The following is a 16,577-nucleotide window of genomic DNA, read 5'->3' as shown; positions in this document are numbered from 1 at the left end:
GGGAGAGGAGCGCCCTCTGCGGGCGGCGCGGGGCCTCGCTCCGGAGCCTCTCAGGGGGAGCGAGCCGTGCTGGGGCTGGGAGGGCCGTGCTGGGGCTGGGCGCTCTGAGCGCCGGTGCCATAGAGTCGTTAAAGATGGAAAAGACCTCCACGACCCCCGAGTCCCACCCACCCCACCGTGCCCGCTAAGCACGTCCCTCTGTCCCCACGGCTCTTGCAGCGGTTGTTCAAGAGTTGGGTGGTTGTTTGGACTGCACCGCGGCGCCCTGGGGTGTCAGCCCTGTGCCAGAGCTCCCAGGTCTCTGGAAAATGGGGGGAACCTGCACTGAAGCTGCAGAAGTGCCAGCTGCAGGCCTGAAAGCAGCGCCTGCTGCATGGCAGTAATCATTGGGGTTGGCATGGAGCTCCAGGGATCATCCAGTCAACCAGCAAGGGCAGGAGAGCACAGCCGGAAGGTTGCACTTTCTGGCCACACACTGTCAGACCTGTATATCCTGTTAAATTCCAAATTCTGGGCTTTTGGTGCTCAGACCGTACGTCCAGTTGGACTTCTGACAGAGATTTCCAGCTCTCAGACCATGCCGTTGAAAACTCTAAGCGTAAAAGTGAGATGAAATAAATAACAGTGGCATTTATAGGTCTAATAGGTGCCCAAAAAAAGGCCTCCATCAAGGGAAGAACAACTTTTTTGGCTGATTATCCATCTCAGCCTTTCTACTTCGAAGAATCTGTAAAGCTATATTTAAACAGGAATATCTTTGTAGTGTCCCCAGACCTGCTGGTGCTGGTGGTGCTCCAGCGCTGCCCTTTTGCTTCATTGGTAACAGCAATTAAGGATCCAAGAAAGGAAGCAATCTAATGAACAATCCTGGGGTCTTCGCGGGATATGTACTTTTAAGCATGAATATTTTAAAATATTTTGATAGGAAGCGATGTTGTATAATTTACTGAATTTTTAATACAACTTTACTTTTATTCTCATGTAGTCTCATTGTTTCTGTAGTTACTGCAGTCTAGCTAATTAACACAGGGTTGGGAGGATGGTTAAAGCGAAGCTGGGTGTCTGCATTGTTCTGGTTTAATTGCTGCTCAAGCCGTGGCTCCGCGTTGGCTTTGGCAGCTGAGCAGCGCTCGCCTGGCACTGAGGAACTCCCGTTCGTGTCCATGAGGCTCATCTGCTGCTGACTAGCAAAGGCATGCAGGTTTGTGCACGCCTCCAGTAGGACACAGACTTGGGGAAGAGATGGATTTTGTTGCATGCCTCAAAACTGTTTGGCTGAGATGCCCACGTAGCATCGGTTATGACAGGGTGGGCTGGTCGGGGTCTGCTCAGTTTCACAGAATCATTAAGGCTGGAAAATACCTCTAAGATCACCAAGTCCAACCCCAACCCAACCCCACCGTGCCCACTGACCACGTCCCTCAGCCCCCAGCTGGCTCCGAGAGCACAGGGAGCAGTGGGGCTCAGGCCTGGTGCCACCTCCCCGGAGCCTGGGGAAAGGCCTTCTTCGTGCAAGGAACCTGCACAGCACATACTCCAGAGCTGGGTGTGAGCCTGGAGCGTGCAAGGGCAGCAAGTGCAGAGACCACACAGGCAGCTGGAGGGAGTAAAATAACATGCAAGCTCTGGTCCTAACACTGTGAGAGGAGCATGCACCTGGGAACAGTTTGTGCCAGGTCCTGAGGGCACTAGCAGGCCTCGAGGGACCTGAGCAGCAAAAAAGTGAATAAAGAGAGGACAATGTGCTGATAGACAGCCAATTATCCCATAAATGTAAACTACGCTGAAAAGATGTGTACAACATTATATATTTATGGATACAGTTTTGTTCTACTGTCACATAACAAAATGAATAATACATTAGTCCAAGAACTTGTCATTAAGTGAATTTCTTTGTTGCCTTGCCATTAAAATAAAGTCCTTGGTCTGTCTGTGTGTGTGACATTAACCCTTTTCTAGGGGTCCAGCCTGGTGTGAGTAAAGGTACTACAAGACTGTTAATTTGAAGTAGATCTTGTAATTTTTAAGGTGAGATAATTCTAATGAAATTCACCAAAGATTTGAAGACATTCAGGAAGGTTTATACAAATCTCTTCTGTTGATGAGATGTGAGAAATGAACTTTCAATGCATCCATACAAGAAAAGAGAGACCCCAGAGCTTCAGGAAGGGGGGCAAGAAAAGCTGAGGCTGGTGAGAATCTGCACGAGGTGTTTGCTCCACCAGAGACCTTTGAGAGAGCAGAAATCATGAAGCAAGTCAGGCTGTGTCACAGAGCAGTAATCTGTTGTTGTCTTTTTGTAATGGAATTGGAAGGAATGCTTGGCAACCAGGTAGTTCTTAATTATGAGGTGTTGAAGCATTTCTCTTAGGGAAGCAAGAACAGAGCAGAAAATGTTGGGTGTGCCTACACCTGATGGCTCTTGCTCAACATAATGAGGTTGGTTACCTCACCTCTTGAGGCCTTTCCAATCCTACATTTACATGGTTCCATGCTCACTCCACACAGAGACTTCCTTCTGCAAATCTAGCTAATGAAATGACATTCTGGAAAGCAGTTCACATAGGCATACTAGTGCTGCTGTTAATTAATTTAAATAACCTCTCCCGTGAGATTATTGTTGTCTGGTTTCCTTAAGCTACAAAACAACTGCAACTGCTTAGCTCTGATGCTGTTGCTGACATTAGAGTTCCTGGTGGAAGCACCATTCCATATGTTTCTGTTTTTCAAAGCATTGTGCTCATCTGTGAGGTATAGAATTAGTGGTAGTAAGCTTTTGAAGTATAACATCCTGAGCAGATGTTTCAGTAGTTTTTAAATACTGTCTCTTGCTGTGGCTTCTACCCATTGCCAAGAGGAGGAGCTGCTTGCAGGAAAGGCAGGAGCTCATTGCACCAAGGCTTGCTCTGTATCTTTCTTGAAGTTTAGCATAAATGCCAGTATTAATTTTAAATGTGCATCTACGGTGCAGATTAGCTATCAGCTTCAGAGTGCGGGTGTTTAAAAATCACTGTTAGCCTACAGACTGCATGAGGGTTAGAAATGTCTGGATGCTGAGCAGGTACAGATCCATCCTTGGTTCCAGGTGCTGTGTCTCTGCAGCAGTTATGCCCTGATCATGAGCTGTTAACTCAGGGCAGCTGAGGACAACATGTCCTCCTGGTTTCTTATCACTAATACCTTTCCAGCCTGCTTCTAGGACTCTTTTAAAATCTCCTGGCTCTTAACCAGAAACAAAGAGTGTGAGCGCCTATTGAAACAGTTCCTCGCAGTCAGGCAATTTCTTCTCTGTGGGAGCAGTTGCTTTTGCTCTCCTTAGGTAAGTTTTCCTGAATTCTTCTCCTAGGGATAGAATATGAGGGTTGCTTGGGACATCATCAACAGTTTAATTCATTTGCTTGGCTACCCTTAGAAAGGCCTTTGTTTAAGCCAGCTGTAGATTTCTATCCATTCAGGTGGGAAAGTAGGGAAAACATATGGGAGCATAGAAGTGAAAAATGCAGCAGAACTGTTAAAGGACTCCTCAGCTTGCAGAGCTTGTAACTCCAGTGGCACTGCTCCAGCACTCTGTGCACTGCTTGGTACAGTATATTAAACTCAGCAGTGGAGTTCTGTGGCTCAATTAACACAGTTCATAAACTATGCCGTGGCTTTCTTAATGTGAGTGCAAATAGACGCCTGAAGTAAAAGACATGGTTCAACTGGAAAATGATGCAGGCAGGTAACGAAAATACACTAATTGACAAGCGAAATGTGAATGTGAGAGGGCAAGTGCATGTATGTAAAAATAGATGGAGTGTTTGCAGTGTGCTCCTCGTGGCATGGAGTCTGCTGAGAGCTGAGGAGCTGTCAGCTGGGCCTGCAGTGACAGTGGTTTGTTGCCTGTGAATACTTCGGGGCTTCCTCCAAAACAGCTCTGGCTATAGCGGGATAAGTATGTAAACTTTTCTGTTTCTGATAAAGTTTATCAATGAGGTGGACCTTAGATGCACAGGAGATGTTGCCTTTTGTGATGCAGCTGAGCCTTTTGGAGCGGTGCAGCTGCTAATGAGCTCTGTGGGTTGTCACAAGATGGGGCTGCCAGGCGATGGCTGCCTACGGACCCAACAACAAACAGGACAGTGCCGAGGCAGGGCCTGGTTCCTCCAAGATGACGGGTCTGATCCTATAGTTTTAGTCCTTGTTTGAGTAAAACCTGCTTTAATATCAACAGGAGCTTTGGCTTTGTCTGAAGCCCAGGGTTTGGCCTTCAGAAATAAACAACTCCTTTAAAAGCATCAGACAGGATTGCTTTGTCAGTAATTGGAGTGTGAACAATCCATAGTGTGCAAACGATAATTAGAATAGTCAAAAAAATAGCCTTAATTGTTAATATGGAACTTGATCGAAGTATTAGGTTGATGCCCACCTTTTTCTGTTTGGCAAGAGAGTTTGCAATCCAGAATGTTCCACTTCAGTGTAATTGCATAATTTTGTGCTCTGATTACTGGGCTGCAGCCAGTCGATGCACGGCCCAGAAATACTTCTCGTAAGCCAGTCCAGCATACACCAAAGATTACTTCATAAATGCCTGCATCGTTATTCACCCCTTTATCTGGGGCAGCAAATAGGCAGAAGGAAACTTGAGGAAATACCTGCTGGGGAACAAAAGATAGAAAACCTTTTAATAATAGTAAGAGTTGCTTGGTTAACTTAGGGTGCTTTTTAGAGGCTCTTACTCCTGAGTAGAAATGTTCCTCAGAGGAACACTGGGATTTCTGAAGGGGAAAAAAAGTCAAACTGGATTTATCTAATTAGGGCAGAGAGTGCGTTGAGTCTGGCTCTATAGTTCTTAGACAAATATCTGTGGGGGAAAAAAAGCAGCTGTGAATTAGAGAACTAGGCTCCATGTTATAGGCAAAGAATTTGCTTAAGAGGGAAATGTTTTCGTGTTCCTCAAGGGGTTGGTACTCTCGCTGTTCCCATCAGAACCGGAGGAACCTTGCTAGGTTGCAAAAATCTGTGTGGATGAAGGGAACGATCATCAGCACCTGGCTTAGAAAGCTCTAGAGAGGCTGAGGGTGCCCACTGAAAGCAGAGCTCCAAGGCAGTGTGACTCAGCCTGGGCTAACTGCCCTCTGACTGCCACCAGCAGCGCTGAGCACCAGGCCCCACTGCACAGCAAGTTATGTCAGCTTGCCATTCCTCTGGATGCAGGCTTACCTTCAATACCTGGCAATCATTAGTCAAACATGTGGAGCCTCTGGGGGTATGATCTGTGAGTTCTGTATTATTCTCGTTGGTTTTCTGCAGCTGACTTTGGTGTAGAACAGATTTCTAGCATTGAGACATCTGCGGGGACATAAACCTGTTTTTTCCATTGGCCTTTTATGTCAGTAGTTTGCTGGTGTATGTGGATTTTTATGAATGCTCTAAATTAAAGAGACTCCAGCTTGACTGTGAAATTAATAGAGCTATCAAAAAACCCACTGTCATTATACAACAATTGTTAATTATTTACAAGCAAACTTCTGCAAGAACAGTATTGTAGCTGTCAGCATTGTCGTTATTAAAATTAAACTGCTTTGTCTGAGTAGAAGATAGCATGACTCATTTAGGCTAAATGCAATGAATACGGAATATTCTGTTTCTCTTCACCAATTAGTCAGAGAGAGAACAATAGCATCTTTCTTTCCTAACAAGAAGTTTATTTAAAGAAGTCTAACAAAATACATTATTGTCAGGGCTTTGTTCAAGAAGGACACAAATTAATCATAGCTATTATGAAGGTTAAAGGCAAGCTTTTTCTAGGATGGGAAGAACTCATTTCATAAACTCAATTCTCCTTTTCCAGATGGTGAAATGTACACGAAAACTTTTTGCTTTATTGCAGTATATTGTTTAATATGTGCATTATATGCTCTGGAGTCGTGGGCTGCTCAAATGCTCTTTACTGTCTCTAATTTCTTTTGTCTTTCCAAGCATATCTCGGTTCAGTGGTAATTTGTGCTCTTTGTGTAGTGGGTTACATTTGTTTTATAAACAGCGGGAGGGGAGTCAAGGAACTTGCAAGAGGACTGCAGTGGGTGGCTCGTATCAGGCGTCCTGGTAGATTCCATCCCATGCCATCATGCATCCGTGAAAGTTTCCTTGTCTTGGTGGTATTAATGGTGTATAGCAACGAGCCCATCAGTGAGAAAGCAAAAGAATTAAGGTATGAATATATCAGGGTTGTGAAGGGTGAGGCTAGCATGGCAAGGCCTTGCAGTGAATAGACAGATTGGAAGGGATCGAAGCCCCTAGCTGGGGAAGTGCCATGTCACTCTGTCTTTCCCCACAGTAACGCCATCAGTCTTCTTTTCAAAGCTCGTTTGGGTCTCTCACGCTTGATCTTTACTTTGCCATGTATTCCCCAGCCCGCTGTCTTTGCTGGTTTTCTCTCTGCTGCACAGGTGATTCTGGGAGCAGAGAGCACTCACTCTAGGGGAAGATGTATTCTGTGCAGGACCCCTCGCTCCTGCACACCTCGTGACGTTAAAGAATGGGTTGTCTGAGAAGACAATCAACGCTCATCTTTCTCGCAGGAGTCTTCTTGGGACCGTGATTAGCTGCGACTGCAGCCTGAGTAAGCACAAAACCAGCTTGTGCTTCTGTTCTCCTTCTGAATAAAAATTGAAAAGATTGTTCAGCATTGGGGGGGAAATGCTACTTCGGTTGCTACGAGAAGTTAAAGTAGATTTGCAGTGAGCAAAAGCATCAACCCCTTAGTTCACGCTTTACAGTGACTTAAACTGAATCAGATGCAGAAGTAAAATCCAAGATCTTCTTTTGTGCTCTCTTAGGCCAATAGTTAGGACATGCTGCTTTTTGGAACGTTTTCTTGATGTCTCATGTTTAGAAAACAATGTTCAGAGTGAACATTTATGCTCCAAGCTTTCAGGTCTTGTACTGCCTCATAGGGGTGGGAGAGGAGCACAGTGTGCTGCATGTGCACGCTGGGTTAGAAGGAAGATGTGGAGAATGCGCAATCACATTCTTATAAATAATCTCTTAGCATCATTAAAAGTATGTGTTCACCCACCATTAATTTTTGATTTGGTTGTGGAGATAATGCTGGAATGATCTGGAGGAAAAAAAAAAAGCTGTTCTGAGCTCTGTAAAAAATCGAGGACTTGTATGAGTGAATACATCTTCTATGGAACAGAGTTCTTTAAGCTACGATTTCTAAATTCTCACTGTGCTGTGAGGGGACAAAAGCCCTAAGAAGAATGGTATGAGTGTGCCTCCTCATTCTCTTTGGGCAAGCAGTCTCTTTTCTTCTAGTAGCTGGCTAAGAGCACCTGGCCTTACTCTTTGCTGTTCTGAGTTGGCTCATTTCATATTGCTTTGGCCGTTATTAGAAAAATGTCAGTGCTAGGACACCCCAGTGTGGGTTTGCTCCTGTGTTCTGCCAGGGGAGGACATCGCCCTGTGTTGGTTCTGCCAAGGCCCCAAATGGCCCCATGTGTAGGGCAGGCTTTAGTTACTGCTGGTATGTTACAAATCTGAAATCTACTTATCAAGAGAAGGTTAAGGGGAAGAGTATAAGGATATGTTTGCATAGATGGAAAGCAGGTTTGCTTGCACACAACATGCTGCTGGGATGATTAAACGTGATTCCTCCAGTGCAGCTGGCAAGACATAGAGGTGCCTGGGTAGGTCCCAGGCACTGCTTTCACACGGGCAGCTGTGCTTTGCCTGAAGTGCTGGGGTTGGTGAGACCCCCCCCAACACCACCCGAAGAGACACATTTCCCACCAGGTGCCCTGCTCAATCCTGAATTTTCTTTGGGCTGGTGTTCCTCCAAAGACACCAAACGAGGCCAACCTGCCCACTGACTTCTGACAAGAGGCCCCATAACTTCCATTAACTTCTGCAATTTCCTCGTTGCTCTTAAGCAGGTTATTAATTAACTGAATGTAACCACTGGCTGTTGATAAATCCTTTTAACTAATTCAAATTCCATATCCAGCTCCGAGCGTTTTCACTCAAGCTGCTGCCGCCGTTAAGCTTTGTGAAGAATTTGTTCTGATCTGTTTTTGAGTTCTGGAGTTGGGGAAAATGGAGAGAAGATATTTGTTTGCTTGATTCCACATGACAACTCCAGGGTAACTGAATAGACTGTACGGTTGGTTTGACAAGGCTGCGCCCGCGCCAGCAGCCTCGCATACCAGAGACCGGGGGATGGAAGGGGAACTGACAGCTCTAATGGATTTTATCAGAATTTCTCTAAAGACCGACAATTTGCCTTCAATTATTAATGTTTTTCCGAGGTTTCTCTTCTGAGAGGTATGAATAACTAACTTAAATATGCGTTCATGAAACATTTTCAATAATGAATAAATTGCTGCGTGGAAAGAAGTTGAGCAGCACATCCAAATATTAAATAATGGAAGAGATGTTTGAGAGTTTATGAAATGCGGTGTTTAACGGCGCGGCTGTTTCTGGGTTTTCTGTTGACTGCAAAGCTGTGGTTATCGTATGTATAACTGTATTGCAATAATGTTTGTAGAAAAACGCCTCGTAAATGAGTTTAGAGGTTCCTAGAGAGAGGAAAAAGCAGTGCCTGTGTATTGGGGTGTACCACAGTCCATGTGTTAGTCCTACGGTGTTTGTGGTTCGTCTTGGGCTGCAAACATGTTTTGCTTTCCTCCTCATTCTCAGAAGACATTCTGCCTCGGTTATTGCCTTGCTTTGGGGAGCTTTGGAAATGCAGATGGGGAAAGGTGTTGGCTCTGTTCTGGGAGGAACCTCAGGACATGCAGTGGTTGTTCTGCAACTGCTGTTGCAGGAGACCTTAAGGGACAGGGGCTGTGAATCCCTTTCTTGCTCTGATCCTGCTTTCGCTTCCAGAATGGAATTCCGAGAGCCCTGAGCTGCTGCCTGCCCCAGGTGCTCTATTCTGTTTGCTCTCTCCTGCTCTTCAGATGGAAATGCTTGTTTATATATATTGTGTACAACTTTGTAACAAGTCCTCTTCCTGTAACACAGCCACAGCACTGAGCGTCTGTCATGTGCCTGAAATCTGCTTGAGAAATGCATGGAAATGGTGAACTTCTGGCAGCACTGCCGCGGCAATGTGTTTGTTGCATGAAGTAATTCAGATAGTAGTAATATTATTTATTTTAGCATCAAAGTTTAATGAAGCTCCTTATAGACAAAACTCTTAGAAATTTTGTCTTTCTGACTTTTAAATAATGAGCTTTATGGAGTGCTACTTATAGCATTAGTGTGTTCTGAAGCAGTGGTCAAATATAAACCTTTTTTTTTTTAATATATACACTGAGAATTGAAGAAAATTGTCTCCACGGTGCTTAGGTTATCAAGTAAAAGAAGTGCAGGTGCTTTTGTCTAGTTAACAAGCGTTTGCAGAAGCGTTAGTTTATGAGCTTATAGGTACATTCTTTCCACACTGCATCAGTTTTGTTCCGCGTGGGTTTTGCGACCGAAGTTGCATCCAAGATCTGTGAGGTCTGGCTTGCTGCAAGCAGCATCTGACTGATAGATAAATCCTCCCAGTTCGGGCAGTTGATGAGAGGAGAGGATATTAGCATACTAGGGGTGCTGAACTTCAGCACAAGGATGGGCTGCTGCCCAGCAGGTGCTCTGTTAGAAGAGATGCATCTCACAGCACGATGCACGCTGCCTCCCCTTGTTTTGCTGTTGCTTCCAGTAAGAATACAGTTTCCTTTTGCATTAGAGCTGGGTGTTTGGGAGGACTCGCAGCTCCCCAGACTGCAGCAAAGCAGGAAAAAAAAAAATTGAGGATAGCCTAATTAGTAGACTTTGTGATTCCTTGTTTCGTCATCTGGAGCAGCTCAGCCTCCACGGGATTTCCAGGCGACACGAAGTGTGGAAACCTGTCATGGCAGCAAAAAACAGAGGGGCTGCCAGCAAACAATGGTGGGCTTGTGGGTAGAGTTTAAATGTATGCAGCCGACCCCATGGGAACTGCGGTGCTCTATTCACGCTGTGTGAAAATGATGCTCTTTCAAAATCATCTTTAATCCTTCTCTTTCACTGAAAAAATGTGAGAACTTTATTTAAAAGTTTGGGAAGAGTGCTCAGTTTTAGGAAGTTAAATGCATTTCAAACGCAAAAATAAATCAGATGATTAGTGTAGTGTGCAGGAGAGAGGAGTTGTCCAAAACACCTTGCAATATTCTGTCCATAAATTACGTATGTGAATATTCTTGGGAAAGTTTCAGGCCAAAAATTACCAGGGAATGTATCCAGGCTTTTTTCTTTTTTTTTTTTCCAGCATGGGTGCATGTGGGGAAGGAGATATCCAGCAGTCCCAGAAGCAGTGGTTCTGTAACTGAGACATGCAGGGAAAATCTGTACTGTGGAATTAGTAGTGAGATGGGGAAGAAGAATTTCAAGGGAAGGGAATGCTGTTGTATACACAGAATGGAAGTCTGCTTTGACGGTGATCGCAGTCTTCCTCCTGTTCACAGAGAAGCAAAATAAAACAAAATATGCAGTTGCTGAAAACATTTGTCCCCACCCCCAGGGAGAATGGAAATGGAAACCTCTCTTTGTTCCATCTGTGCATGTGTGAATAACATCACAAACTCCCACAGAGTTTAGTAGAGCTGCGGTCTCATTTGTGTGGAGTTGAGATTTTGCTTCTTATTATTTTTTTTTAATAAGATCATGTCCTACATACTAAACCCCATGAGATATATGGTCTTACTCCTGGTGATATCATGCAACATATGTTTTATTGTCTGCACACAGAGTGCTGAGAAGGCACCGAGTTACTAATACCATTTTGCTTTTGCTTCTTTCACCCAAGGCATCCCAAGCACTTCGTACCATCCAGTGTGTTGAGCATGGCAACACGTCTGTGAGGTAAGGGCATCAATTCTATTGACGTATGTATTTATTTCTAATGGATAGAGTAGGCGAAGCATTGAGTTGTGATGTACCTGGGATTGCTGTGGGCCAGCAAGGCTGCTGGCCTCCAGCCCTGTGATAGATGTCCCCTCCTCCAGGGAGAATCCTGAGAGCACCTTCCTCTCATGTGTATGCTGCTTAGTCTACAGTGAATCAACAATATCACAGCACAATTCTTCCCCTTTTGTTTTCAGTGGGGTAGCACCATTTTGTTGCATTTTGTCCTTCTAATGTCTTTCTGCAGAACCGGAGTTCCTGATAAAACTGCAAGACTCGTTTCTTTGGCTTAGAGTTCAATTGGCTCTCGGATGCCCTTAGGTCCAACTGCCCTTTTTATGTGGAATTTTTATTGTTAATCGTCTATTATTGGGTGAATTATTTTGCAAACAGACCAATTCAACTGCTTCAAGCTCTGAACCTGTCAGGCTAGCTTTTGTTCTGATTGCTTCTGATAAGGAGCTTTGGTAAGAATGCTGTGCCTGCAGCAAGTCACCAGGCTCACCTTGGTGGGGAGCAGCTTCAACGTCCCCGGGAACTCTCAGTTTGTCATGAAAAGGGAATCAAGGTGTAGGAAAAATCTCCTTCAAAGTATTGCTTCTGATATGGGAGTGCACTGATGGGGATTCGTGTGAGAGCCAGGAACTTTGGCAGCACCTTTGGCCTGATTCCTCTTGGTGGAGTACATGGCGTCTGCCTCAGATGCTGCCCTGACAGGCAGAGATGTCTGTCCTGTCTGAACAAGATGATGCTGATAGGTGATGGGAAGTCAAGCTGATCACTTTACAAACCACGCTCTGAGTTTAATTGTCCAGCCAGCCCATCTCTTAATACCCAAGCAGAGCAACAACACACTGTGTAAGACATGTGTTATGTATATAACTCCTCTGCAGTGGAAGAAGGGTAAGGTATCATTTGCAAAAGGCCAAGGAGGGGCGGCCGTGTTTCAGTGCCACTGCTCAAAGGGAGGATTCAGTGGGTCACCATTCCTGAATTTTAATAATCCTGCGTGCAGATTTTGTTGTGCTACTTCTGAAAGTAGCGTTAAAAGCCAAAGTAAGCTTCAGACCCTCTTTTATATTCATGGCAAGTGTTACAGAATGACAGCATTTTTCCTTTGGACAGAAAACCTCCTCTACAGCAAAGGAAAAGAACAAGTGAACAAGCAGTGCCAGCTTACTGAGGGCTTTTTTACCTTCTTCCCAGGGAAGGATAGCTTTCCACTAACACAGAGAGATCTGTTTTCTCTATGAAAAACAACTGCACTCATGTGCAATAGGCTTTGTGTTTTGTCCCAGAAACAGAGCGTTTCATTCAAAGATAAGGCCTCCCTGCGTTTAGGTGCCTGCAGTCACCTGATGGGGCCACTGGTAACTTTTAGGCTGCTTTAGTCTGCATTCCTGAGATGCCTTCCTCCTGGCACTGCAGTTAACAGCTTCGGGTTCACTGCCTGCCACCGGATTCCCTGCCTTGCCACTTGTGCCCTTGGATGTTGCCTGCAGTCATAGAAGAGCAAAGCAAATAGGCTTTGTTTCAAAGAATGCAAACTTCGCACCTGTAAACATCATTGAGGATGCCATTGTGGAGTTGTGAACAGGTAAAAAAAAGATATTAAAAGAAAGCTTGTAGCTTTTTGACGTTTTATTTCTAAAGTTGAGAACTGCTGAGCACGAGTATGATGGGCCCAATCTCCTCTGTGCTGGCACAGCCACCTTCAGTTCAGTGGCTGGTGACTTGGAAATGCAGAGTTGTGTCTATTCTATTGAAATAGAGACTGTTTCAATGAGTTATTTCTGGAGACATTTTTTGTATTTTGCATTGTTTTTACTGATTATCTGACATTTCAGCTTTTTTTTCCCCCTGACAGATAACTCCTGTAGTCTATGGTATGCTAAGGATGCCCTAGCTCAATATTTATATCCAATCAAGTATGCTGCAATGCTGTCCCCTGTTCGTCAGCTCTGATGAAGAACTAGGTGAGAGGAGTCTGGCCATGATCCCACCACATGAGCAATCTGGAAGTATGCTCAAGGGATCTCTTGTTATCCTCAAAATCAGGAAATATTCTTTATGAATAAGTGAAGAAAGAGGGGAACTTTGCCTATTTGGCATAATGTTTGTGTTCTAGTGCACGTTCTCACGTTTAGCAGTACCCAAATAATGAATGTGTGTGCCCAGAGCCGCCTGGTGGTTCTACACACCTGTAGCAGGTTCATCTAATGCAAACCTGAGTGGAAAAGGCAGTCACGTTTGATCTCCCGATTTGTCCTGCTTGTCCAGATCCTTTGTCAGTCTGTCCAGATGATAATAGCCTACTCTTCTTAAGATTCCCTATTCTCTTGTATTTTACTTCAGCTTATATGTGTCAAATCTCAGACCCCAACCCCTCTGCTACAGACAGGGACACCTCCCACTAGAACAGGGTGGTCCAAGTCCCATCCAGCCTGGGATTATATTATTTATAATTAACCAGAAGTGAGGATGATCATTTGTGTTCCAGAAGGTGGTCAGCACAATGCAGCTCCATGGGAGGGAGGTCAAGGTGAACACTGGGCATATTGCGTTTGGGGTGAGTGGAGCTGAGGGGTGCAGCTCCTGGGGGTAGGGAGCCATCTCCAGCTGATGGGGCCCTCTCTAAACCTTAAACACAGACTGTTTGTTGTGCTGGGAAAGTGTGTCGTTGCTTTTGCCTGTAGTGAAAGTTCAGGAATTTGGAGGAAGAAAGATGCTTTACTTAAAATTGCATGGTGTTGGTGGGAAAGAATAGGAGAAGTGAAACCTGAAGCTGAGGGACCACCCTTGTCCCGCTCCCACCAGTAGGCTGCCATGCAGACTCTTGGAAGACTCAAGGACAGATATTCTCTGCAGGCAGAGATTTGTACCCAGGGGGCTCTGTCCCTTCCTTGTGCACTGCTTGCCAAAGTGTGAGGCTGAGGTTGGCCATGAAGACTCTTGCTTTGAATGTGGGTGAGCAGAGGGTCCCATCCGCATGAGGCAAGACCTGGCAGTCCTGCAATATCAAACAGCACTTCTGAAATGGCAAGAAAATCAACAAACCTCTCCTGTAATTAAGTCAAACGTCCCCTCTGTGGAAGCTTTAATCACCACAGTTCTGGGACACAAGTGCAGGCCTGTTGTCCTTCGTGAGCGCCTGCTGAGCCTGGTCCTGCTTGGCTTGGCTTCTGCTGCACTCCCCAGCCAAGGAGATGTCCATAGCTTCAGCTCAGCCAGGCGTTTGTTTTACATGAGTTGGAAAGACTGCAGGGATCGTTTTGACATCAAAAGTGACTGTTTTTCTAAACAAAAGTCATTATCTCGATCTTACTAATAGCGTATTTCTTGAGTCAGGACACAAACCCAGGAAACCAAGCAGCTCTGCACACCAGCTCCGCTCTGCTGCTGACCACAGGAAGGTTTGCACTGCTTTTCAGTTAGTCCAGTCACCCTTTTTTTTTTCCTGGTGATACAAAGGACAAACTTCTTTTTTTTTATTAGTAAAAGTTGTGTTGTTTAGCTAGTTAGTGTTTGAGTGCAAAAGTCCTTCAGCATGCAGTTCATGGTAGGTGCTTAAGGGCGTCCCTAGGTCAGGGGGTTCTGCGTGCTGCTTGCACGTACCATTCAAAAATCTTTGCTAAACTGGATGGTTGTGAGTACATTTGCTACTTCTCCCTTTTTGTTTCTCTCCCCCTTTTAGGCTGTGGCTGAGGAAGTAAGTCTTGAAATACACCGTGGATTTACCCTTCGTGTTGAATGGATGGCTGATTGGCAGGATTGTTTCCATTCTGCCCTCATCTAACTCCTCCGAGCACATGGTGCGTGCAGAGGCCCAGCTGAGTGGCAGCAGGTGCAGCCATGCACCATCTCTTTGGACTGGTTTTGGCACAAAGGGACCTGTCGCGTGCAGGGGATCTCTTCTCCTTGGATGATGCTGAAATCGAAGGAAGCCTCTCCGAAGCTCTTGAACAAATAAGAATAATTAGTTCATCTGCGGTAAGTGAAACGCTGTCCTGTAATTCGTGAGATTAAATGTATTGTGTAAACGAACTGTTACAGATGGGGACGTGCACAATTCAAGGTTTTAAACCCAAGAATGCTGAGCAAAATGTAAAATAAACATCCTGCTTTCTTTCCTTTGTCTGGGGCAAGCTCCAGGCTCCAAGGCTGCTGCTGGAGCCTTGTAACCAGTGCTCCACTGGCTCCATTGTGGAGAAGCGTGTGGTTACACAGTGTTTGGTGAGCTCCTGAAGGAAGGCAGAACACTGCCATTGCCAGAGTCCAACCCCTTGTATCTTGTCCTCGTGCCACCTCTATGTCCTTGTGTTTTGCCTTTTACTCGTGTCTGGTTACAGAACAAGTTGCATCCAGTTTAATGATCAGCCCACCCATTCCTTGATTGTATTTTATGGGAGACTCGAGCCAAAGCCTCAAACCCCACAAATGCGCTTCTGGCTGGGGTATGTGCCAGCCTGCAGCAGGAAGGGAAAGCTTCAAAGCACTCAGATATCCAGCAAGCAACACATTCATGTTCCAACATCTGCACAGCTGTGGCATGACGTTGGTCCACCTTTCATCTTTATTGTTTTTCAGGGTGGAACAGCACGGATCAGATTGAGGGATGGTGATGGTGTGTCTAGGCATCACTCTCCCCAGCAGCCTTTTAAGTCGCCAGGTGCTGCCATTCCATAGCCATGTGGGATGTGTGCCAGTAATTATGGGGGGGGTCATAGAGTTTTGTGACAAAGTTTATTTATTTGTTTCTTATTCATGTTATGTTCATACTAATGGAAACTAACTGTGCTTACACCAGGGACTCAGCATGATGGGAAATATTTGGACCCAGCATTTATTTCACTATGTGGGTATAACTCTTTTGGTTTGAAATTTTAGGATGTTTATGGGAGGAAAGTCCCATGCAAGTGGTTTTGAGGCATGTACCTCAATCTCTTGTCAAGAAGGCCAATCTATTAAAAATCATGTGTTAGCATAATCCGTATCGTAGCAGTAATGAACATTAGCACTTGGAATAGCATATCATCTATGACACAGCTGATTTGTGTTCAGTCAAGATAAGCATCCACTGTAAAGGTGGAAGTGAGCAAAAAATGGGCAGTCCCAAAACCTTCATGCCTTCTGGTTAGCGCTGTGGGGTCTGCTCACAGATGTGCTTTGCACATGTCTCTTTATTTGAACCAGGACTACCAAACTAACGACAACGACCAGGCCGTTGTGGAAATCTGCATCACTCGCATCACCACTGCCATCAGGGAGACGGAGTCCATAGAGAAGCACGGGAAGGCCCTGGTGGCTCTCTGGGAATCGTGTCTGGAGCACAACCTGAAGCCTTCTGGCAAAGACGAGGACACGCCGCATGCAAAAATCGCATCTGATATCATGAGCTGCATCTTGCAGGTGAGAGCGAGCTGAAAGCAAGGAGTGTCCTCCATTCCTCGGGTATTTGGCTTTAGCTCCTAAAAAGTAGCTGCACTTTGTGTTTTCTGAGGATGTGTGAGTGTGGCTGCATTTCTTTCAAACCAAGAATTCGACCCCAAATGCTCATGTGTATTATGAATTGTACGTGATATCTATTGCAACAAATCAAAACTGTTGGCAGATTCCTTATCTTTAGAAACGTTGCACCTACTTAGTGCCAGATCTCACTATCT

The 16,577-nt window shown here is 45.2% G+C and overlaps 1 protein-coding gene across 10 annotated transcripts in view; it reads left to right on the top strand.

Annotated features, from left to right (window-relative positions):
- VEPH1 (ventricular zone expressed PH domain containing 1) overlaps positions 3,171–16,577 on the top strand; it is a 64,494-nt gene continuing 51,087 nt past the window's right edge. For 4 of the 10 annotated variants that reach the window (XR_002438300.1, XM_021395789.1, XM_021395790.1 and 1 more), the window contains exons 1-4: positions 3,171–3,319; positions 10,817–10,872; positions 14,609–14,904; positions 16,108–16,323. Coding sequence is in view for 9 of the 10 variants with exons in the window: in XM_021395789.1 (XP_021251464.1) it covers positions 14,767–14,904; positions 16,108–16,323 (354 nt within the window). In the remaining variant the exon portion in view is untranslated. Of the gene's footprint in view, positions 3,320–8,092; positions 8,308–10,816; positions 10,873–14,608; positions 14,905–16,107; positions 16,324–16,577 lie in introns of those variants that run through there. The other 6 variants (XM_021395795.1, XM_021395796.1, XM_021395797.1 and 3 more) reach the window with 3 other exon arrangements.

The sequence above is a fragment of the Numida meleagris genome, chromosome 4, assembly GCF_002078875.1.
Source record: "Numida meleagris isolate 19003 breed g44 Domestic line chromosome 4, NumMel1.0, whole genome shotgun sequence".
In the NCBI taxonomy this organism is placed as follows: domain Eukaryota; kingdom Metazoa; phylum Chordata; class Aves; order Galliformes; family Numididae; genus Numida; species Numida meleagris.
The sequence above is the reverse complement of the archived record's forward strand: the minus strand, read 5'-3'. Positions and strand labels throughout refer to the sequence as shown.